This window comes from Callionymus lyra, chromosome 7, assembly GCF_982586985.1.
Source record: "Callionymus lyra chromosome 7, fCalLyr1.hap1.1, whole genome shotgun sequence".
Taxonomy (NCBI): Eukaryota; Metazoa; Chordata; class Actinopteri; order Syngnathiformes; family Callionymidae; genus Callionymus; species Callionymus lyra.
This window is the reverse complement of record NC_141824.1, coordinates 22,865,187-22,888,931: the sequence shown is the minus strand read 5'-3', so window position 1 is coordinate 22,888,931 and position 23,745 is coordinate 22,865,187. Positions and strand designations below refer to the sequence as shown.

Below are 23,745 nucleotides of genomic sequence, written 5' to 3'. Positions count from 1 at the left end.
AAAAAAGAGATAAAATAGTTATAATTAAAACACAGAAACATAACTGCGAATTAAATGTGAAACTATTTATTTCATTGAGTATTGTAGTGATTGTTTAAGTGCTTTGAGACCCTGGTCTAGAAAAGCTCTGTACAAATATTACTTACTTACTATTTATATCCATTCAAATTTGTTTGCTCTGGAATTAGTGGTTATTATTAAATTAAATTAATGAATGTTCTTGTATTATCTGGTATGTTTTTATGTAGACTCCTTTGAGTTATTTTGAGTTATTTATTTCCACCTTATTTACTGGTTTAAGCCTAATCCAAATGTTTTCAACGGGGTCGACCTCGTTTTATAATATCTGGAGCAGAACATTTGTAATATTTAGGAACAGGAGTAAAATATGTGACGACAGCAGAAAATCTTAAAAAGAATTAACTCCTGTAATTCCTTGATCTACACATGGTATATGTGTGAGGTGGTCGCCCTCTGCTGGTAAATAGTTATAAGTGGATCCAAGAGAGTAGAAAGATAAACATTATTATTGTATTTAATTAACTATTGGTGACGACCTGGAGGATTTTTGAATATTATATATTTTATTGAGTTTTCCAAGCACCGAATAAAATAAATACTTTCTTTGATAAAGTATGGTGTTATTGTCTAAATGTCTTTTAATATTAAACCAAAGGATTCGCTTCTGCATCCATTTTTTTTTTTATTTCAGTTTTAATTTGATTATCATCAGAAAAAAAACAACATTAAACATTATTAAAAAATAACATTTCATTCAAATTACATTTTATATAGATTTAGGTAAAAGTGCAGAAACATAAATTGCGGTAAATGGACATGACGTTGAAAAACGATTTAGTAAAATAACAATAATAGTATTTTTTATAATAATTGTTATAATGATATTATATTTATCATAATAACAACCGTAATAATAATTTTGAATTATACAATTGTTTCTTTGATTCTCCAAATTTAGATTTTCTGACGGATAAGAACATGTCAACGTATGGAAACAGTTTGGGGTAACACTTGTAAAGATGCAATAAATAAATAATAATAATGTGAAATGAGGACATTTTAAGGATAAGAAAATTAAGGAATTTGTGGTTCAATAAATCACCTTTGACCAAGAAACATTATGAAAACAATGTTTATCTGAATCGGTTTATCTTGCTGTGGAGCTGAAGAGACAACCAAGTTGCAGCTGCTGAAATAAATTTGGACGAAATATTTAAAAGCAGAGACGAAATATTTACACAATTTGTGAGTTTATTCTCTCAGAGGACGAACAAAGATGCGACGAGTAGCAGAAACACTCTTGAGTCACACACATTAAGACTATAGACAGTATTTACATTTTAAGACGTGAACTCAAGGAGGTGAAGGTGGTTTGAATTCCCTTTTACATCCATTTAGCTAATGACTACATTCCCGAAAAAATCATTAGCACCAAGTCCAACGTATGATGATCTCAGTTTTTCTCTCATCCTCGTCCAGCAAGGTTTTGAATTCTGCTTCTTATTTGACACGTAAACATTATGCTTGAAGATGAAATTGTAACGATGGTTTCGATAGAACGAGTCAGAAGATGTGTTGCATTCGTCCGGTCTTTATTTGGCTCTTTATTCAACCTGTGTCGTCGCGCACAAGAAACCTCTCCACCATCCCACTTGTGATACCAATTGTCACAAAGCCATTCAAACATTTTCTCCTGATGCCAGACACTCACTCAGATGGAAGAGCAGTGGCTCTACTCCACGTCCCTAACAAATGACCAACCTCTTTCTATCTGTTAGCAAAATGTAGGAACAGATTTTAAATTAAATGTTAAAAATGGGACAAGAAACAGAATCTTGGTCATGTTTCAAAATCAGGATTAGGATCCAGGAAGGGATCTTTTTGAAGGGACAGGGTGAATATGATCAGGGTCGGATTCCTAGTCCAGTAATGGACCCAGAAGGCTAGTTTAGATTTTGTTTATCAAACTGACATTTGCACAGCCGTCGTCATGGTAACAGTGTTGGAGCAAAAAAGGTTGACAACACTATCATCTATGAATCTGTCCCACAAAACTAACACACAGAAAAACGTACCCTTTCACTCGACACTGGCGACCCCAGGGAGAGTTTAGTGCCGACAGTTCTACTGGAGGATGATGGGAAAATGTAACCTGAGCTCGTCCAGTTCCTCCCGAGTAAGACTTTGCTGTGTCGTGTGTTGTTGGTTCTCTGGGAACATCTTAATGCCAAAATATGATCTTTAGTGTCACTTCATCAATCATCTGAACTGGATCCCCCAACCCTTCTGAGGTCATGGACCTCAGATCCTTCTTCAAAGTCCACACAAAAGTGTGCTTAAGTCCACGTGAAGTGGTCTGAACCTTACTCACAACTCCTCCTCCTTCTTCACCTGCACCATGGGGACCGGGCCGTCCTGCGGTTCTGACAGAACGTTCTGCTTCACGGCCACCATCCGGTTGAAGTGCAGGTCATTGTAGGCGGAGAAGTCCTGCGTGTAGGCGCCGGCCGGCTGGCTCGGGTTGGCGTCCATGTTGGTGAACACCATCCCGCCGTCGGCTCCCTGGTCGTAGCCCGAGGTCATGGACAGGTTGAAGTTGGGGTCGGACAGAAAGTTCCACAGCTCTGGAACATCCAATAAGTGTTCCAGGTTCACGTCGTCGACGTTCACGTTGAACGCCTGAGGGTCGGAGTAACACATGTCCTCGAAGGCTGGCGTTCCGGTGCAGCGTCTGGGCTCCATGGCTGCAGGCTGAGGGAAGCTGTAGATCTGATCGACAACTGCTGAGCTCTCAGCTGCAGAACATCATAAGACAAATCAATAGATGGAGACTGCGGAGAACATTAGAAAAATAACCCAAATAAACCCAAAGAGGATAGAGGTTTCAAAAAGGTTTGACTCTTATCACTTGTCAGACAATAAAAACAACATGTCTGACTCTCCCCTAAAACCTGAAAAAAAAATGTGGACCCGAAGAAAAGTACTTATATAAAAAAAAAGTTGGCAGAAGTTCTGACATGTCAAAAAAAGTAAATCCAGCCATTTAAAAAACGTCCAAAATCATGAAATGTAACATAAATAAAAAATGTTTACCTTTCAAAAATGCTAAAAAAAACAAACATGTTTGGACCCTTGATAGGTACAAAAAAACAAGTCAGGCTCATCATATCAAAACGAAAAAGGCAAATAATGTATAGGAACTGTTGTAGAATTCTCCCCCAAAAAACAAAGAAATTCGGACATTTTTTTAAAAATGGCCTGAAAAAAGAAAACATAGGTTTGGACCTTTCAAACAATTATAAAATACAGACATTTTGGAAAATGTGTGAAACTAATATGGCCCAAAAAAGCTGACAAATATATGAAAAAAAGTCATGTTGGGAGAGAATGTCCAGGAGTGTTGAGAAAAAAATAATTTAGATCAGTCAATGGATGTGACAAATGAAAAAAGAAGAAACAACTGCTTCTCTACATCAATGGGCTTTTATCAGCACAGTTTTCTCACCTGTGCCACAAGACGTCTCCCTGAAGTTGACGTCCGACTTAATCTTCCTCTTCCGGTTGACATCATACGGATCTTTAAAAAAAAAAACAGAACTCGCATTAATCGACTTGACCTGGTCAACATCACCTGCAGCAGGCGAGTCGCTGACCCGGGTTGGGCGGCAGGTAGACGAAGGAGACCGGCTCGCTCTCCATCTGGTCGGACAGGCGGCGCAGCGTGACGTTGACCTCCACCTCCTCGGCGAGGTCCTGGTCCTGGTAGGGCGGAGTCTTGAACACGATGGCGATCTGTCGGTGAACGTCCGTCTGAGCGAACTCCCCGTTCGCCTTCCACGACCCCCGTCTGAAGATGATCTCGATGTCGTCTGTCGACACAGAACATCCGTGAGTGACCAGCAGGGAACACTGGACTCTAGCGATCATCAGATCCAGACTGAAGGTACCTTTCTGGACTTTGTCACACAGCATGTAGACCTCGGTCTTGCCCGTGCAGGGTCCTTTGAAGATGTTGAGCAGACTGATCTTCAACTGGGATGTAGTCGTCGCCTCTGTCACAGACAAAGAATCCGTTTTAAAGAGAATTTATGGACATCGTCAGGTGAAGAAGATCAAGACAAATATATCCTACTCTTGTCAAAGATGGGGTTGGACACCACGGGGCTGAGGCTGTCCTTCCTGCCGTCCTCCCACTCCAGCTCGCACTGGAAACACAGACGCACCACGTTCATGTCCATGTCTTCGATGCTCTTGGTGTGTCCAGCTGAGGGAGGAAGTAGAATTCCATCACCCGCTCGTGAAAAAAATGAGTCCTGCTCCTGTTTTACTTTGAAACGGGTCGATGTTCTGGCTCCGTCTCTTCTCCAGGGAGCGGTCCAGTTCCCTCCTCCGGACACACTGGATGCCCAGGTTGTGGAAGCTGTGGTGGATACAAATGATGTCACCAACTTCGACCAGACCATGTGTTCTCGAAGGTTTACCTGTGACGACGGTTGTTGTGGGGGTTCACACACACCACACAGATGCCGGATCCCTCCGGACAGTCTTTACCCACGAGGCAGTGCGGGTGCGGTCGGTGCGGGAGATCTTTGGTCACTAAAGAAACTGTGACCGTGACCTTCTTTATGTGCTCGATCGAACCCTGAATCTGCAATGGAACATTACAAAAGACAAGGACATTTATTTTAAACCAGTGGGTTTCCTCTGTGAACTCTGGTTTCCTCCCACAACGGTCGACTGTCAATGTCAGCATGTGCTGGTGGTTGTTATGGGCTGGAGTTCAAGCCCCGACTCTTTCAAATGGATGTTTTGATTGAAGTTGCCAGGACAACAAAATGGCGTCAATAGTGGGATGAGAAGTGCAAGGAAAGATTAATAATCTTCAGAAAAAAATGCTGCTGTCTATCGATTCAGTTTATAAACATCTTCACGATAGTTAAAGTTATTGATATTTTCTGTACTTTTGACTCTTAAAGACCGTATTGTTTTGGTCACATGATAAAAAAAAGGTTGCCATAAAAGGTCATATTCATCATCCGTGTTGGAGCTGAACCTGTTTGCTACTGGTTTTACTATGACTCAGTCAAACTATCACGATCCTGCCACGATCCTCTCACACATCACTGATTCTATTGGACCCTAGAAAGCAGTGACGTGCGGTAAAGTTCATGGTTGGTGAGGCACTGACTCCTTTAGTGTATTAAGTATATACACCCAAAAGAGTAACTTATTCAGTAAGCTGCTGGTTATTTTATATTTCTTCAGCATTCTTCACAGAAACACACGCACACACAATTTTAATTGTCTATAAATCGAAATCTAAATTCGTTTTAAACTTCGGATATTGATAAAGATGAATGAACTAATAAATTGTTTAAAAAAGATTAGCAAACATGGATTAAAACAGTATAGAGTATGACCGTGATAGTAAAGGATTACAAGGAAGATGCATCTGATTCGATGCTCTTAATTTGAAAACGTTTATTTCCTTCTATTAAATGGCGTTTGGGGAATTTATCGTATAGCTAGCGAGAACTCTCCAGGATTTAAGTTTGGCTCAAGAGTGAAGACGGTTAGCTTGACAGCATTATGATGTCAGTGGTGTATTTGTATAAATATGTAAAGTTTGTTTTTTCTGCGGAAGCAGTGACGCTGAAATGAAAGACAGACCAGCATTATGTTGCTTCTTATTGGTTGATGTTGTGCCTCCAGCGATAGACCCGCCTACTCTGTCTTCTGATTGGTTAATATGTTGTGGTGCCTTCTGTGATTGGCTAGATTTACGCAAAAATGATCAACGTCTATTATAATGAAAATATAAATGAGTATTAAATGGGTCAATATAAGAGAAAAACAAATCATATTTTATTTGAGGCCAAAATGTAGTTATAAATATTCTATTGTATTTTTCTTAGTCTTATCTCTTTTTATACGATTAAAATTAAAACCGTTTCTGGTCTTAATTTTATCTGTAGATAAAGTCCATTCTTCAGCCACACAAACCTCTGTTACTTTGTTGTAAAAGTCCACCTTATTTTCTTTTAGTTTTAAAAGTCTCTCCACCTCAATGGAGATGTGACATAGTTTGTGGAGGCTCATCTGTGTGTGTCTCAAGCTTTGTCTTTTCACCGAGGTGGTATTTCCGATCAGTAAAACTAAGTAAGACCCTTACAAACATTAAACTTTACTAGTTAAAGACATCTGCCAGACTGTGGAAAACCAAGGCAAATAAACGTATCTGTGAGTATTACTATTTTACGGCGACCGCCGCGCGTCAATTGTATGTATCAACACAGTTTGACACCCTGCAAGAAAGTTCCTTTACCTCAATTGCTGGTTGTGTCCGACTGGTGTCGGTGCTGGAGGCCCCCAGGATGCTGCCCGCCGAGCGGCCCTCGCACTCGTAGCGAAACCTCATGCCTCGTTCTTTAGGTTCCTCCACCACCACCAGCGTGGGTCTCTCCAGAATCTGGTCGTACAGATCCATGCCGGCCCGGCGGTGAGAGGAGGCGGGCGAGCCGGTCTCTGAGGTGACCGTGCAGGGGGGGCCCCGTCCCCGATGAGGCGCTCCGCGGGAAGAAGAGGGTCGAGAGTGACTCATGTCTCTGGAGGAGCAGCTCTGTGGGAAGCCAAGCGTCGACTGTGGAGGAGATTGTTATTGTTAACGTTATTCATGTGAACTGATCCAACTCGTCAAGTTCATTGTTTTGATGATCATTTTCTTCTTCTTCTTCTTCTTCTTATTAGATCTTGTGAGTCACACGAAAATGAATTTGTAGATACTAAGTAGAGATGCTAGTAGCTAGTGAAGGATAGCGGAGGTTTCATGATACAGTGTCATCATTTCAGCAGTAGGTGGCACTCTCAGTTTTTACATTAGTATACAGTGCCATCTTGAAAGATAAGGAAAAAGGGACACAGTTTCATAAAGCCATATTAATTCTTGTGTTATCTCAGGGTCAAAGGGAACCGAAACAAATGTGTTTGAGCTATCCCTTGTGTTGCGTCTGGGTCAAAGTGAACGACCTCAACCACTGCATATGTGACTTCGGGTCACCTTGACCCCGAGATAACACGAGGGTTTACCAATCATTGGCTTGTGTTGATACAGAGGAGCAGTGGTTCTACTTGTCAGTCTCTCACGAATGACTGCGCTCCTCATCTTATCTCTAAAGGAGGGTCCAGGATATTGAGGCGTCTTCTTGGATGCCGACCGTGAGGCTCCATCTGTACCAGGCATGACCGACTGGGAAGAGACCTCAGGGCAGACCCAGTACATGTTATAGACCAAGTCTCCTCGCCTGAAGCTAGAAGAGGGTTTTTGGGGGAAAGTAAAGTCTGTTTATCTGTAGAATAATAATATAATAACCATCCTATACAGTTTTACTTTACTGTCATGGTTAGTTTAAAGCAGGGGTCCCAGACCTTTGTTGCACCACGGAGTGGTTTAATATGTTAATATGTATCTCAAGGTCAAGGAGAACCAGAGGCCTGCACACAAATGTATTTTTGGTATCCCTTGTGTTCTCTTTGGGTCACAGTTAATGAAATGCTTCAAGAAATACACATTCAGTGGTGGAGACAACATAAGGGGTATCACAAACACATTTGTTTTTGGGCATCCGGGTCACCTTGACCCAGAGACAACACAAAGGTTAATATTTGCGGTCACTAATCTTCCCTTCTTCAAGGTAAGGTAAGGTAAAATGTATTGATCCCTCAGGACGTCTCCTTCGGGAAATGGTTTAAACATACCTTTTACCATTTTACCTTTTAAACATGACAAAACTATTGTTTTAAAAGAGTCACATACTTGACTTAGGGTACAATCCTGTTGTGTTTTACATTTTCAGACATTAATAATCAACAGAAAATAAATAATATATTTCCTCTTTCTGTTCAGGATTAAATTCCTCATGGACTCCGACAGGTTGTTGGCGACCACAATACCATCGGTATCATTTTTAGGTTAGCACTGAACTAGTTTAAGACAGTTTGTGTCACTTAAACTAAATCGCACTTTCAAAAACGAGGGTGATCCTTCCTGTCAAACCCTTTTATACATCTGGGAACTCTTGTTATCTTGTTACCGAACTCAACAATGGGTTCAACAATCTTTATGACAAACAGTTGAATCTTCCATGTGTTTAACAACCGTGATCGTCATGAATTACTACAGTTTAAAAATATTTCTAAAAGATAAGTATAAGAAGAGTCTTAGAGCTTCAAACCTGAACGGACAAAAGGGCGACCTCCTTCAGAGACCGTTACTGAGACATCTGGATGTTGTCTCGGCACCGGATCCTGTTTCACAAAAGGCCTTCCAGCCCAGACCTGCTAGCGTGCAGCTGTGTGTGTCTTAGGCAGCCATACGTGCTTCGCCACCAACAAAAGCGCAAAACCACCAACAGAAAATAGGAAGTCAAACAGAGCCCGGTGGCCAATCTTAGAGCCGGGAATGCGACCTTTGACCTCCGGTGGGTTTGGCCAGTCAACAGAGAGTATGACAAAATGAAAGTAGGTGTCAGATTACAGTTTGCGGCTCCAGAGACTCCACCTCCCTCCGTCCTCTGTTTCCCATAATACCCAACGATTATTAGAAGCTTGATCTGCTCGCCGTCCCGTGCTGTCGGCTAATGTGCAGCTGCAGTCAGTCACATGGTTTACAGTCGCAGTGGCCTGACTCACTCACACACTCAATACTCTCCTGAACTACACATGAGTCACATCCTCATCTTCGAAAACACATTCAAGAGAAGAAACTTTGTTTACCCCTTTCCCTGCATCGTTTATCCAACCACGCAGTTAAACAAATACCAGATAATATAATTATTAAGAGTCATAGTAGTAACGAAACGAGAAAAGTAAGCAGACCGAGGAGAAACTAAACATGTCTCTTTGAAATACTGACCTGTTGTTATTATTGACAAATTAAAGAATATGATTATTGTTTGCAAAGAGACTTTTAAACTCAGCAAATTATTGGAAATTACAGAAATGTATTAATTTATTGAAGCTCTACAAGTGATAATGAAGAAGTAGAAACGTATGTATTCAAGAGTCGAAGGAAAAATGATTCAACAAGTTAAAATTTTATAAGATCAAAAGATTAATTTTTAAAATTGGCCTTGATATTCTCAGTTTAATTGCAATGTAATCTGAAATAAAATATGTCACTTCAGCACCTGAAGACGAGATGTTTGGCTGGATCTTGAGGACCATTCAAGGACTTTTGTTATTGAGCTCAGAATGGGTTGAAATCTTTAAAAACTAAAATGAGTCCATTTTTTTTCCATTTGAAATTAACTTCAAGAGTATGGAGGTTTATAATGAGTGTATAATGTTTCACTGTTCAAATACTACTGTAGTGGTAGCAGCAGAAGTAGAAGTTATCTACAATTTCAATAAATAATATCGTGATTGGCAAAGTAGTGCGAGCAATGATAGTATCATGATCATGTGTAAAACAAATCCTTATGACATTATGTTTTATTGTTGTCATATAATTAATAGTTCAATTTGCGAATGTTAAGTTAAAGAAAGTATTATGTGTACTCAGAGTAGTAATAGCTGTAGTACTACTTGGGATATTTGTATCATTAGTGGTGTTGGAAGTTGTAAAAACTTAAAGGCACAACAAGAAACAAGAATAGTGGAAAATACGAGTAGTAATATTGACTAAAGATAAAATTGTTACTTGTAATAGTAGTAATAGCATTAAAATAATAGCAACAGCAGTAGTCAGTGTTATTTAAAAGTAGATAGGTAGATAAAACTTTATGAGGTCATCCATTGTGGGGAATTTAATCGGAGATCTCGGTGTAAACATTGTAAACACGCTTTTCAAGTCTCACCCGACAGTCTGTCCCTCTGGAAACCAGTCTAGGCTGGGGTGCTGGTGACGCGGTGGGTCGGGGGCGGGGCCTCCTGTGGTTCTGGGGCAGGTCGAACATGTGGGCCGGTGGAGGAGGTGGTCCTGGCAGGGACTGGTCCCCGCACTCTGTGATGATCTCCTGCAGGATGTCTGCGTCATAGAAATACATTTACAAGTTATTTGTGTAATTCCTTTTTTCTCTTTTTTTTTTTTTTTTTTTCAAATACCCCATGTTGCTATGGTAACCACCTTTCTTTTTTTCTTTTTTTTAGAATATTGTGAACCCGACCCGAAAGTGAAACTACTTTCAGTAGCACGAAAAATGTGACATTATCTATATGAAGTTTTTAAGCATTAAACAATAAAATAACAATAACGAACTTTAATGTCTAATTTATAATAGGTTTATTAATTATATTTTAATTTAAGTAATACTGATGATAAAATATAAATACTTCATGCACACATTACTCTCAAAAGAGGAAGTGCTCACCTAAATCCGACAGCGCCCTCTCGCCTGCAGGAACGTCACATGAAAAGATGACAAAAATATTAAGAAAGATAAACGAAACAACTTGACAACAAGTCACGTGTGAATGACGTCATCGCTGACTAACACTCACCAGACGCGCCGTTAAAAATGTCCATTTCTTTCATCGCACGTGTCGTCAAAAACCTCTCGGCTCACCAAAAATCCTAAATATGTTCCGTTTCAGCATCGAAAACACAACGTCCTCGACCTCTGGACTAGAACGTGACGGTGAAGAGACTCTTGACTCTGGTGTCAAACTAGCATCAGCGAAGAAACGCTGCCTCGCGCTGATTGGCTGGTTCTGGGTGGAAATCCCCAGGACGTCACTCGAACCAACCCGATCAGTGAACAGTGACACCTACTGGTCAACGGTAGAACTGCACACCGTCAGGGAAAACCCAGAGATCATAAAAATGTATTAAACGCAGACCTCAAGGGAGCAGAACGTTTGGTAACCTGGTACCATTTTTTTTAACCCATGGAAAGCACCAGAAACTTTTGGGGAAACACTTTCCACTGAGGCGATAAATATTTAAAGCAAAATGTTTTCTAAGAAGTTTAAACTAGCCTTTTGTCATTTAAAATACTGTGGTGTCTTTAGAACGTGACACAAAAGTTTTGTCGTGACTTTTTAATTTCAAATTTATAGATGACGATTTTTTTCTATTTTCCTTGTCATTTAAATTAAATGGTCACACTTAGTTTAAAACGGACATGATTTGGCTTCCATGTTGCATTAAAATGCACTTTATGAGCGTTTAATGCTCCTACAAACTCTGTATCAGTATTTTTGTTAAATATTCAAAAATGACCAGAAGGTTAATAGGAGTATTCATGGGACATTAAACTAGGAACTGAACCTTTTCTTTTCACTCTTTGACCATAAAAAAACTAAGTAAAGATGCAAACTTTCCACCTCATTTTTGGCGTTTAAAAAAACAAATCTCAAGATCTCAAAAAAAAAAAAAAAATCACATTTAAAATATAAACTCAAGATCTCAAGAGACAGTTAATGAAAACACATTCTGATATTTTGTGGTCAAAGAAATTAATGAAGCAAACATTAATTTGAATTTTTTTAAATCACACTTAAATTTTACTATAAACATGAATGTTCAAAATTTAATATGTATCAACATGACTCCCTCCTCGAGGATTTACAGCATTGTAAATTCTTCAACCGCACAACTTTCTCACTCGGTCCAAAAACCAATCACAGTAGGGAAGATTAGACTTTCAGATTGGAGGAGCTTGTTAAATAATTTGTCATAGAACCAACATGGCGGGTCGAGACCCGGTTACACTCTCAGAAGGTACAAAACAATTCAGTGACTGCAAAACAAAAATGACAATATTAATATTTTCATACGAACCTAGAAGGCTGTTAGTTTTTATGTTCGTCATCAGAACATGAAACATTTGTTTAAAATAGTGGCAGCACTCTGGCGTACTGCAGATCTCCAGTCAGCGCGGTTCCAGTTTTCCTCCAGCACGACTCGTCCTCACGTGGAATGAAAAGAAAATTGCACAAGGGAGCTACGTGAAGAACAGAAAGTTGCACTTAAGTCTCTTTTTTTCCTTGCATGAATTACTGTAACCCCGCTTGCCCGACGACACTGGCTCTCTCCGGAAATCAAACAGAATACAGTACATCACGTTTTGTTTTTACTTCACTGGAACTGCAAAACGAGAGGAAGGGGAAGAGAAATGAAGTCTACAATGAAGATGAAGTTCTGTGGATCCACGCAGAACAGCGAGGGAACAGTTGAACTGCGTGACTTTTTTTCTTTTTATAGTTGCGGGCGGCCATGAATGCTAAACGACGACAGTTCTGGCCAAGTCCCAAAAGTCATCTTTGCGCCGGCGTGTAAAGCCAGGGTGGGAGACAGTGGGAAGGGGGGGGTGTTAGGGGAGGTCGTCGGGTTTAATCCTTCTTCTTCTCCTCGTCTGGTTTGTCTGTGATGGCTTCGACAGGAGAAGGAGACGTGACTGCGTCTCCGTTGGTCTGGTTCGGGTCCGCTCCACTGGTACCGAACTCGTTGACCCTGTTGGGGTCAACTCGGTATATCCAACGCTGGTAAAGGTAGATGAAGAACACCACGTCTGCGGGAGGAAACAAGAGTTATTGTCGGCCAGAGTTCATCTTTCCCTGACCGTTACATAGCAAAGAGACATCCCTGCGTGTCTGGTCACGGAGAACATCGATTAAAACACTTGACAGCTCCAGAAATAAAGTATGTTTTGGCCTTTCTCATCAGAGGAATCAACATCAAGGCAGCTTCTTCATCTCGATCATATCTGATCATACTTGTCACCTCAGAGTTGTGCTGCAGCATTTACACAAAACCTTCAACATAAAATGTTAAATATGATCTTTATCTGGTCAAGATCTACATGTTCATTTGGCCCTCATGTGCTCAGAACAACAACATGATGGTATAGAAATGTTACTGAGAGCACATTTTATTTGTGTTACCATTAATACCAATTATAATTAATTACATTTTGGTGTATTTTTGCTTTCCCCCCTTATCAACTTCAATTACATTAGTTTTTTATGTAAAGACATTCTTTGCAAATAAGTACATTTGTTTTATGTTTTAAATCATTAAGTGTATTATAAAATGAATATATAATCACATTATAATTACACTTTATACTTGAATGTTTAATTCTGGTTAAGTCACACTGATGCCTTCAAATCATTAATTTAATTTATGTTTTGGCCTCAAAACAGTCAATTTGTGGTCCCTAAAAAGGGCTGCCGTTTGGTTTAACATTCATCAGTGACAAGACGTCAAACATAATTTAAATGCCATTACACAAGACTTGGATATTAGGAGATATACTTGTGAGGTCACTCACCGTCTCTGAGGCATCCTATCCTGTACATCATGGGCATCTTGATGACGAAGGCAAAGAGGTCATCAATGAACGTGTTGAGAGCCTTGTAGGTGAGCATCCTCCACGGGAGGTGGGCGACAGAATTCATCTTGTAGTTGATGAAGAGCTGCGGCGTCATTGTTATGAAGCCTGAACCGGAGAGAAAAAAAAAATCAATTTAACCATGAAGAGTTCTGATCATACAGACGAGTCGGCTGGGAGTGGGAAGGATGATGCGAGAGTGAAACGAGGAGACACTGACAGAGATGTACGACGACAAGGCTGGACACCCACAGGTGCCTCAGACGGTCATAAAACAAGAGATCGACGAGGGACTCACCAAATGTTAACAAGAAGCCGTAGAGCATGCTGAGTACCCAGGAGTACCAGCCTTTGTGCTCCACGTACAATAAGCTGTAGATGGCGTAGCAGCCGAACAGTGGGTAGAGCAGCCAGGACAGATACCTGAAGGCCATCTGTGAACACACAAGATTCATCAGACACGTGGACAGTCGACCTGCACGAGCTTCAGAGACACTTACGTCGTCATAGATTTTGGTTGAAGACTGAACATAGGTGGACTTGTCTTTGAAGACCAGCCTTGGAATGAGCCCGAGTATTTTGTTTTCCCTGTCCAACTACGAAGAGACAAAACATTTTCAGTAAAGATTAAGAACATCAAAGCATGAGCGATCTCGAGGTTAACTTACTTTGACGTCCATGACTTTGGTGATCTTCCACAGGTCGATGAGGAGGCCGATGAAGACGCTGACCTGCACCACGAAGTTGGTCTCGTTGTCGAGGATGTAGAGCAACACCACCAGCGACTGGAACACTCCGAAAATGATGGATCGCACTGACAAGCCTTCCAAAGACTGGCGGCTGTTCCAGAACTGGATGTCTGTCAAGGACACGGAGGACGTTTATTTAAGGCAGTCAACAGTTTGCTATTAAAAAAAAAAAAGGCGGCCCATATGACGCACCATTTTTAAAGGCGAGGAACTCGAAGATGCTGTGCACGATGGAGACGACGATGGTGAGGCCCAGGAGGTACGGGTTGGTTTCCAGGAGGGCGACCTGCAAGATGAAACATGTTATAACTCTGGTCAAAACAACACGGATGTTTGCTCATGAGCACCTTGACTGAGTCTTGATCCTCGTCCGACTGCTCGTAAGTGTCCTCGGGCAGGAAGTTCCAGGGCGAGCGAGCGTTCTGGGCGGCGTACAGCTGCCAGCGCCACAAGGTCAGCGGGCAGTAGTTGAGTCGCAGCGGCAGCTTGGTCAAGGTATCGTTGATGGGAAAATAGTCCTTCTGAAGGTTCCAGTAGTCGTTGAAGTAAACGATGGGGTAGTAGTCGCCGCTGACCGCGTCGAACTTCACATCTGGAGGAGACAAACGAGATTGTCTTACGTCGTCGTTGACGAACTGAGGTCCAAGTAGAGGCTTACGCTGGTCGAGTGGAGGTGGTACAGAACCCTTGACCCAGGCTGTGTGGTCATCCACCATGTTGATGGTCAGATTCGGATGCCAGTGATTGATGATCTCCACTGGACCGTGGCTTTCTGCCCGCTGAAAAGACAATAAAAAATATTTTGGACCCTTGTGTGATTGTGTTTGACACCCCCTGCTTCATGGTATTGCCCTGGATATTATGCCCTCACATTCCTGCCAAAGTCACTACATTTTCTAGCATAAAAATGAAAGGTTTTAGTCGTCTGCAATAACATGATCCAAACATTTTTAGTGTTCAAAATGATTTCAGTTGTGGGACAATTGTATAAATTGTATATTTAAGCTATATACGAGAGGAAGTTTCAGTCGGATATGATATTGTCAATCCTATCATCTTATTATCTTTGTGTTGGTTCCTTGTCTCATCTAAAACACAGACATTTTCTTAAGTCACATTTTCAACATAAAGTGACTGCACAGGCTCGAGTTTCATACAAGTACATGTAGACAAAAACAAATAACTAGCCTTTATCATTTTGACCACGGTGAAGCTGCTACTCACCTTAATCATCTCCGGATCTGCTTCAGTCTCTCCTGTGAGCAGGTTTTTAGTCTTGAGAAACTTCCTCCGCTTGAACTTGTTGAGCACTGAAACCAGAGAGAATTTAAAAATGAATTAGAATTGAGTGTCTGCATTAAAACATTAATAACAAAATCAATTTTGCTCACTTCGTGAGGCGTGAACTGTGGAGAGTCTCCGGTACTGTCCCTTTCTTTTGGGATCCGGATGAAACCCACTCTTGGTGAAGTAGACGTGGATATAAAGGGATCCGTTTTGTTGAAGGACCTGCAGTGTATCAGAAAAATATACATGTAAGTAAGTAAGTAATGGTTATTTGTAAAGCGCCTTTCCAGACCAGGGTCACAAAGCGCTTTAACAATCAAAAACAATAGACAGTTATAATATATACTTAAAAGTCACAGGAGAGCTGAGCACAAGAGCCTCTGGAACCAACGGCGAGATAAAAAACTGACAACTGTTACTTTGTCAATTTAACCTTCAGCCTCACCTCAGGGATATCAATCTCGGTGAACTGCTCGTAGCAGCCGTCCCCCTCCTCCCCTGTGGACCAGTCTCCATAAACCAGATCCCTGTGGAACCAGAACAGGGAATCTGTGTTGTTGAAGTCAGTGAACATCTCCTCCTGGGAGAGATAGATGTACAAGTCCTGTGGACACAGAGAGGGACAAGAGAGAAGATGTTTTTAAAACATCAAAAAGGATATTTTTAATATCATTAACATCAGCGGAGGTACTACCATGAGTGTGTCTTTGGGGAAGAGGTTCCTGCTGGGTACTCTGGGTGCACCGGCCGGCGTAGTGGGGTCGGGGGTGGACGGTCCTCGGCGGAACCAGCTACTTATGGCCCAGATTACAAAGATTCTGGAAAAGAATAATAAAAGAAATTGATCAAAAACTTAAAGGAAAAGTGATAATTCAACCAAACTTCACTCATTTTCTACTCACCCTCATGTCGACTAAGGGTTGGGATTATTTTCAGAGTAATCAGTTTCTTTTTAGAGTTATAGTTAAAAATGTTCATTTTAATGTAGTGACTTGTGCTCAGGTGTCGTCGTCTTAATATTCCTCCGAAAAGACATTTAAAAACATCCAAATACCTATGTGGTGCTCGTCTATAAAATCCATGTTGTATTGTCGCCTTGTCAAGAGTAATTGTTCTGGAAAAACGTTAATACATTTCTATATTTTGAATCTGTTTGTAGCCCAAGATCCAGGTCTCTGCACTGCGGCTACAAGTTTATCCTCATAGCAGTATGGAGGTATTTGGATGTTTTGGACAGAGACAACTGAGCATCAGTGGCTTTATTCAAATGGATAAACATTTGTTTATAACTCTAAAATGAAACAGATTACTTTAAAATAATCCCAACCCTTAGTCAGCATGAGGGTTGAATAAAAGCACACCTACAGTAGACTAGAGGTGAGCTTTTCTGTTAACACTTGCATATTGTTTTTTAGAAAGTAAAACAGTGTTCGAGCATCAGTGTCCTAAAGTACTTTTTGAACATTTTCAGCAAATTCCAAAAATACTGTACAATATATGTATAATAAGGATAACCATGACGTTTTTGGTCACAACAGCATATGAAATTCCCACACCGTTACATCCATAATCACAATAAATTACAATACAATATATTGCAATATTATGTCATAATGTAGGACCAAGGATTATCTGTTGAAATCCCCAAAATAATATATTACAGATATTATTATTGTTGTTAATCAATACTGCTGTTGAATATCAAGGGGAAAAAAGCAGAGTGAAAGTATGATGATATTCTATGTTAATCTTTGTATCCTTTGTCTTTGTTATTTTTCTTTGATCTATGTTCTTTTATCTTTAGACTTAGATTGATTTAATGTAATGTATTTAAATAAACTTTTTTCTTGTTTTTTTTATTTTTATGAATCTATCAGCTGTGTTGCTGTGTTCTAATTGGAAAAACAATTTAACGAAAGAGACCTCCAGAGGGTAGTTCTATCTATTCATCTATATCTATCCACATTTCATCACACTTATTATATGTACTAAAATATATAATGGATTCTCCTACAACAGCTGCATGTGAATCAGACCAACATGCAAGTAGGCAGAATAAAACAATATTTTGTAGAAGTATAACCAAACGATGACAAACTTGAAGAATCAAAATGTCACACAATCACACAGAGAGTAGCAATAAACATTAAATAATAGTGGATCATAAATAAGAGAACATTTTAACAAGTCTATGTCCATATTATTTTGGGTTATATTGTAGTCAAAAATTCAAAAACCAACCTAAAGAGCACTCCTTTGATGACCTGCCATGCATTAGGTGCTGGCTGCGGCGGCGGTTGAGCCTCTTGTCCATTTGCAGCCGTCTCCACAGCCTGGTCGTCTGTCGTCGCAACAGTTCCATTACTGCTCACCTGAAACAAAAACACAATCTGATTAGAGAAACAGATTCGGCTTGCAAAGGCAAAAGCATGTGAGGAAGCACATAATGAAAATTTGAAAAACGTTAGCGCTAAATGTATTTAACCAGGAGAACAAAGACCAGAGGAACAGTCTGCTGGCAAAGAACCTTCAAAGACTTCCTGGATCAACAAAAAAGTCATCTCCTGTCCCTTGTTCCATTATGAACCCTTCCTGAGAAAGTCATTTTACAAGCACACATTAAAGTCAAGTTTGCCACAAAAAAATGGATCCTAATTGTAGTACATATACCAGACTTGAATAATAATAATAATAATCTCTATTTATATGGCGCCTTTCTAATGTGGAAATTATAATAATAATAATAATAATAATAATCTCTATTTATATAGCGCCTATAGTTACATTTTAGACTTAATATAGTTTTCTTAAATAATGCTAAAGAGCCCTCATGGTGTTACGTTGTTGCCCGTGTTGTGTTTGATTTTGTTTGCCTGAAAGAATCTGTAAAAACAGGATCTTTGAGTATGAAGGAATTTTTTGTTGATGAAAAAGCAGATTACAAGAATCTCTGGTACATCAATTGAAGCTATGGACACATATATAAAGACAAGCCACACGGTTGCCTCTCCTGCAGAAGTGCTGCAGAGAGTTGTTTCTCAGCACCTTAAATACAGTTTCCAAGGTCAGGTTCATGCATTGTTCAGAAGAACAGATCGTACCAGAACAACATTGTAACTCATTGTAACTCGAATGTATATCAAGAAGTGAAGGTTCACGGGACACAAAATATCTGCAGGATTCTCACCGCCTGTGTTTGTCCACCCGGTGCTGATAAACAGGAGTTCTATTCTAACTAATGGGTGACACCTGTTTTACGATAAGTGCATTTCTAGATGACCTAAGTGACCATTTGAAGTTCTGTTTTAACTTATGGATGACCATCTCAGGTCTGGGGAAGTTGTAATTAAGGTCGTAGATGTTAAAGGTCATTTACAAACTGTGGAATCCTCACAGTAGTATGTGCAGTCCGTGAACCTTCCCTTTTGGGCATGGATTATATAAGGTTTAAAAGTAACATAGAATATGAGCAGTGAACAGTTACAAATATAAGTTATTATAAATCGGTATCTATCCTTTACATAATGTTTGTGCAGTTTTAACTCTCGTTTTGACTGAATTGCCTCCAAGTGGTTGCTCTCGTCTTACAAATATATTTTACCACTTACGATCAAAACGATAGATCATACTTTACAACAAAAATGTCTGCAGTATCGCAATATATTGTATATTTTCTGGGTTGTCATGACACGTATCCGAACGCTAGATTCTTGCCAATACACACTCCTAGATTTAATGAGTCTGCAAGCTTAACTTCAATGTACAAATACTGAAAAATCCTTTGTTGTTTCATTTCATTCATGCCATTGTAACAAGCTTCAGGCTCGTGTGTGTGTGACCCTCTCACCTTCAACAACACAACATTCTATTCAGGTGACACAATAGACAATCACATGTTTAGTCATGAGAGTCAATAGCTATCTAAACATCTAATCTCCCCTATTGTCCCAGACATACGGGGGAACCAGAAGTTTGTCTGACAGATTAACCACTTGAGGCGATGCATGTCTTTTGTTCAACTGACGTTCATCATAATTTCTCATGACAGGAAGAGATGAGAAAGACAAGACGACATGGTAGAGTTCAAAGCTAGGTGCCGTTTCGCCAGACATTGAAGTCAAGACAGAACGATGCGTTAGATAGATAGATAGGATACGACAACTATAGACTACGTTTTTTGAAAGAGTGAATGATTAACAGAGGATCAATGGTTATTATAGTGTGTCCCGTAGGTCGGTTATTGTTTTACCAGCACGTATTATAAACGGCACTAGCCGTGGTTGACAATAGAAAACTTTTTTTTTAACGTTTAACAGAAAATAAATTAATTTGCAACTAGTAGTTAGTGAAGGCATCACTGAGACTGGCCTGCCACCTTACAAGATGTTGCAAGAATATTTGAAAATCTTTCATTATCTTTTGTAAATCTCTCATGTCTTTCTCGTAACAAGAGAAGGGGGTAGTAACAGTGGAAAGGGCCCAAGGCCAAACAGATTAACACATTTATTACCGTTTCATTTGTAATGGTGTCATTTGGGAATATATGGGCAGTTTTACACCCACGATGTATGAAATGAGATACACTTTTAAGATGGATTCTAATTTTAAATCAAAAAAGAAAATGGCAAACTAACACTGCTTTAAAGTCTTAACACACAAATCAATTCAAAGCAGGAAGCAAATAAACAGTATTGGATCAAGTGCAATACGTTTGTAAAACGTATTTTACTCATTAAATTCCACTTTAATATGTAGTTCAAATGTAATTATATGTAAAAAATGAAGGACTTCCTACATTTAAACTCTGATACCATAAACATAAGAGCTTTTATTGAACTTAAGCGCCAATAATATCATCTTAAAATGTATCATTTCTAGAGATGGTGGAATAGAGTGACGGTTCTGTGACGGAGAGTGTCGAGCAGCTCCAGGCTAGTGAAGCCGAGGCTGCGTCGATCATGTCCGGGCCTTGAATCCACGGACACACCGCAGCCTCCTGCCCGGTCCCCCTCGTGAGGAGGACCGCCTGGGTGTCAGCGACCCTTCATCGTGTGACGGTCAACGTAATAACGCTGTCACTGCCGCAAAATCGACGCGTTTACAGAAAAACATCCCAGACACCGCGACCACGACAGGAGGGGGTCGTTTTAAAAGCGACCGGCACTAGCGACGTCACTGGGTCTCGTGCGGGACGTTAAACGGGCCGACACTGTCTCGCTCCGTCGGACGCGGACCCCTCCTCTGTCGGCCCACACGTGTACGGATTCACAATCGTCATTAAACATTGGGGTTTTTTACCTCGCCGTTGGTTTCTGAGGCGCTCGCTGCTTCGCTCTCCTGCGTCGCCATCTTTCCTCGTCTCCTCTCACACAATCACACGGGAAGCTAGGAGACTGAGCGAGGTCTCGCGAGAGGTCACACACGTGACGTCTTTACGGTGACGAGCCATTCGGAGAGTCAGTTGATCACGCTTGTTCGAACGTTTATTATACGTGTTTGATCAGCACTTCAGAAATAATATGTTAAGTGTAATGTAAACATTTACAAAGAAAGATGAAGACAAAAAAGATTTTTTTTAAATTGTGTTTATTGTAGACTGAGTTGAGTTATTTTTTTGCAACCGTTATTTTGACGCAGACAACATATACCGTGTACACGTTTTATTAACCTAGTCGTTGCTGTGTTTAGTTGATCCATTATAAAGACAAACATTCAAATTTAACAAAAGTATAGTGCAAAAAAAAAGAAAAGCCCAAGTCATTTATTAAACTTAAACAAGAATCAGTGTTAATGTAGAGACATATAACTTATAACCCATTTGCATCGGCCATGTAAATAAAAGTTGAATACATCATATTAAGAAAACACTTTGACTTTGTTTAATCGCAGGTTTCCATCACATGCACCAGGACCTCTGTTCTATGTCAGGATATATCTGCCTTTGTGTTGTTTTTTTTGCAGTAGAATTTGTGTCATCTAAAGAGGCACTGAAATGATAAAGCCTTAACCAAATGAATATTCCATGAACATCATCAGATCTCATCTAAACCATAGTCCTCCTCCGGAAAGTCTCCCACAGTTACTTGCGTTGGCCTGACAAACGCTCCGTATTTGTTTTCACACTCAAAGTAGCGTTTTCCGTCAACACTGTGGAGAGAGGAATCAAACAACAGGGTCAAAGAAAGGCCTGGGGTTGCTTGAGGTCAGCAGATTTACAAAAGGCTCTTACCTGCCATCATGTTTACCAAGAGGCTCATCATATTTGACACCCACCCAAAACCCTGGCTTGAAATCCGTTGTTCCTGTAAACAACACACAACATTGTTTTACTATATAAACCTATAAATGTGAATGAGAAACAATTTCCCTGAGGACTATTTTTTCATTTTTATCTTTACTAATTTGAAGTAAATTTCAGAGTTAATCAGCTTACACATGTTCATCAGTTCAACTTAAGGGTCGAAGTTCTGTCTAGAGACAAGTGAATCACTTACCAACATACATCACTGTGCCAACTTTTGTGGGGTGACCAGGCGTCTGCACTTGACATCTGTTGCCAGAAGAAATGGCTTCAGCAGCCACTTTATTCTCCTCCTCCCGAGCAGCTAGTTCAGCCTTCTTAGCAGCCATCCGTTCCTCGTTATATTTACCAACATGTTGTTTCTTAAAAACTGAGCGCACGGTATCTGAACAAGACACAGAAAATACTTGATTAACTGGTTTTAAGAGCCTAAGAAGGTTGATACGCATCAGACTGTACCTGTTCTTTTATCGTACGCTTCATCAGATATTTCAAATTTCTCCACTTTTGAAACATCACTAAACTCATTCATTGTTCCTCCACTTCGATCAATTACCTGTTTAAGAAAGTGAAAAAATATATCAAGGTGAAAGTGTCAAAACATTACCTTCCCTTAAATGATATCAAACCACGTACTATCCAGGATTTGATGTAAATATCAGGAACACTCACATGTATTTTGCAACCATCATCCACAGGATAAGAACCCAGCAGGGCTTCATTGTTGTCCATTTTCTGCAGAAGATTGTTGCTTGTGCCGTACAATTCAAGGTCCATGGAAGAAGAAGGCGCACCCACAACCATTTCCAGTTTCCGCTACATTAAGTGAAACAATTAAAAAGTTCAAAGATCAAGAAACAAAAGTACCAAGTAACAGATACACACCTTGAGGTCTCCTATAGTGATGCCTTTATCATATCTCTTGGCGACCTCAAAGGAACTGATGGAGGTTGTCAAGGTGACGTTTACATATTGACTGGACGTGACAGCCAGTCCCCCATCCATGTTTCTGATCGTGGAGCTTCAAATATTTATATGACTGCAGAAAAAAAATGGAGAAATAATTCACAGTTGACCTGGTTACTGGGCATTAAATCATCAACCAAAAAAGGATAGCTAAACAATATGAAACTACTACTTCGTTGCTCATATAAAGCTCATGAAATTCCTCGTAGATTCGACACTAGCTTCATGACTTAGCATTTAAATAACTACTTACATTTTCAAAAAACTATTCGCTGTAATAATAAACAAGATGAGTCAGCTGGTTGTATATCTCGGGACCAACCATACGCTACTTGGTTGCTTAGCATCCACAGTCACGTTGGCTACTTACTAACGAATAAAAGAGATTTGCTTGTAAATATTCCAAACCTTAAGAATAGTGTCACTGGTGTTAGAAGAAACCCTATAGTATACACCCCCAAATAAATCTGTCACTTAATGTTTACAAAAGAAACGAATAAGGTGCGTCTTCTTCCACGCTTCCGCTAGTTCTCCTTCGCTATATAAATTGACGGGCAGATAATGAGATTGTGCGATAGCGCCGCCAAATGGTCAGGAGTGATCGTCAGCAACGCTTGCATGTCGACGAAAAATAAGAACTATCCCTTTTACTTTTCAACTTTTTTGTTTTTTTTTGTTTTTGGTATACATTTCTCCTTTTAAACTGCCTATAAGAGCAGCATAATATTAAGTTACTACGTTGCAGAATTGCTGCATAGCCACTACGTAGCGCTGTGGAGTAAATCTACAAATGAAAGACTAAACTCTTTGTTTTTGTATTATTTCTTTAGTTTTCTTGAATTTAATTCACATTTATGTGTGTGTTAAAATGTGAATTGTTGTTATACATTTGCACTAGGAAGCAATTCAAAGCACCAGTCGAGCCATTCGGTTGAAAAAAGGTGAAACAAAAAAACATTGCTCCATGAAACACAAAATATCAATGAAAATCAAGCAGAATTTTCAAAATTTTTAATTTCTTTAATTAAAAATAATAATAATAATAATTGATGCTAACCTTGTAGAAAGAAGCAACATTTAAGTACATATT

At 39.9% G+C, this 23,745-nt stretch overlaps 3 protein-coding genes across 4 annotated transcripts; all 3 read right to left on the bottom strand.

The window, feature by feature from the left end:
* Positions 1–1,252: 1,252 nt before the first annotated feature.
* On the bottom strand, positions 1,253–10,681 carry relb (RELB proto-oncogene, NF-kB subunit). 2 transcript variants are annotated; one of them, XM_087795928.1, is made up of 11 exons: positions 10,519–10,681; positions 10,389–10,412; positions 9,876–10,045; positions 6,347–6,661; positions 4,503–4,669; positions 4,350–4,441; positions 4,154–4,285; positions 3,969–4,073; positions 3,675–3,890; positions 3,527–3,598; positions 1,253–2,816 (listed from the first exon to the last, which is right to left on the bottom strand). In XM_087795928.1, exons 1-11 carry the CDS (start codon positions 10,550–10,552, stop codon positions 2,389–2,391), a joined length of 1,755 nt encoding a protein of 584 aa, XP_087652054.1. In that variant the 5' UTR covers positions 10,553–10,681; the 3' UTR covers positions 1,253–2,388. The 2 variants fall into 2 exon arrangements, with proteins under 2 accessions (XP_087652054.1, XP_087652055.1); XM_087795929.1 differs by lacking the exons at positions 9,876–10,045; positions 10,389–10,412; positions 10,519–10,681 and adding an exon at positions 8,253–8,428.
* An 809-nt stretch (positions 10,682–11,490) lies between these two features.
* On the bottom strand, positions 11,491–20,773 carry clptm1 (CLPTM1 regulator of GABA type A receptor forward trafficking). The gene is made up of 14 exons (XM_087795926.1): positions 20,687–20,773; positions 17,630–17,760; positions 16,083–16,206; positions 15,834–15,992; positions 15,493–15,610; positions 15,326–15,411; positions 14,760–14,880; positions 14,449–14,693; positions 14,294–14,387; positions 14,021–14,211; positions 13,853–13,948; positions 13,651–13,786; positions 13,293–13,460; positions 11,491–12,530 (listed from the first exon to the last, which is right to left on the bottom strand). Exons 1-14 carry the CDS (start codon positions 20,735–20,737, stop codon positions 12,352–12,354), a joined length of 1,899 nt encoding a protein of 632 aa, XP_087652052.1. The 5' UTR covers positions 20,738–20,773; the 3' UTR covers positions 11,491–12,351.
* Positions 20,774–21,033: 260 nt separating this feature from the next.
* Positions 21,034–23,195, bottom strand: tbcb (tubulin folding cofactor B). Its single transcript, XM_087795547.1, has 7 exons — positions 23,064–23,195; positions 22,575–22,728; positions 22,362–22,505; positions 22,149–22,245; positions 21,883–22,074; positions 21,618–21,690; positions 21,034–21,535 (listed from the first exon to the last, which is right to left on the bottom strand). The coding sequence occupies exons 2-7, from the start codon at positions 22,692–22,694 to the stop codon at positions 21,421–21,423; spliced, it is 741 nt and encodes a 246-aa protein (XP_087651673.1). The 5' UTR covers positions 22,695–22,728; positions 23,064–23,195; the 3' UTR covers positions 21,034–21,420.
* Between the last annotated feature and the right edge of the window lie 550 nt (positions 23,196–23,745).

What these genes read in the sequence shown, in the direction of transcription:
- relb (XM_087795928.1), bottom strand. Translation starts at nt 10,552, where the DNA reads ATGAAAGAAATGGACATTTTTAACGGCGCGTCTG. An exon ending in CCAGAGGGACAGACTGTCGG is followed by an intron (nt 6,662 to 9,875) that starts GTGAGACTTGAA and finishes TCTCCTCCACAG; the next exon opens with TCGACGCTTGGCTTCCCACA. An exon ending in GGAGACGTCTTGTGGCACAG is followed by an intron (nt 2,817 to 3,526) that starts GTGAGAAAACTG and finishes GATGTTCTGCAG; the next exon opens with CTGAGAGCTCAGCAGTTGTC.
- clptm1 (XM_087795926.1), bottom strand. Translation starts at nt 20,737, where the DNA reads ATGGCGACGCAGGAGAGCGAAGCAGCGAGCGCCTCAGAAACCAACGGC. An exon ending in AGGATCAAGACTCAGTCAAG is followed by an intron (nt 14,388 to 14,448) that starts GTGCTCATGAGC and finishes TTCATCTTGCAG; the next exon opens with GTCGCCCTCCTGGAAACCAA. An exon ending in GTTCCTCGCCTTTAAAAATG is followed by an intron (nt 14,212 to 14,293) that starts GTGCGTCATATG and finishes TGTCCTTGACAG; the next exon opens with ACATCCAGTTCTGGAACAGC.
- tbcb (XM_087795547.1), bottom strand. Translation starts at nt 22,694, where the DNA reads ATGGATGGGGGACTGGCTGTCACGTCCAGTCAATATGTAAACGTCACC. An exon ending in ATGATGGTTGCAAAATACAT is followed by an intron (nt 22,246 to 22,361) that starts GTGAGTGTTCCT and finishes TTTCTTAAACAG; the next exon opens with GTAATTGATCGAAGTGGAGG. An exon ending in TGGCACAGTGATGTATGTTG is followed by an intron (nt 21,691 to 21,882) that starts GTAAGTGATTCA and finishes TGTTGTTTACAG; the next exon opens with GAACAACGGATTTCAAGCCA.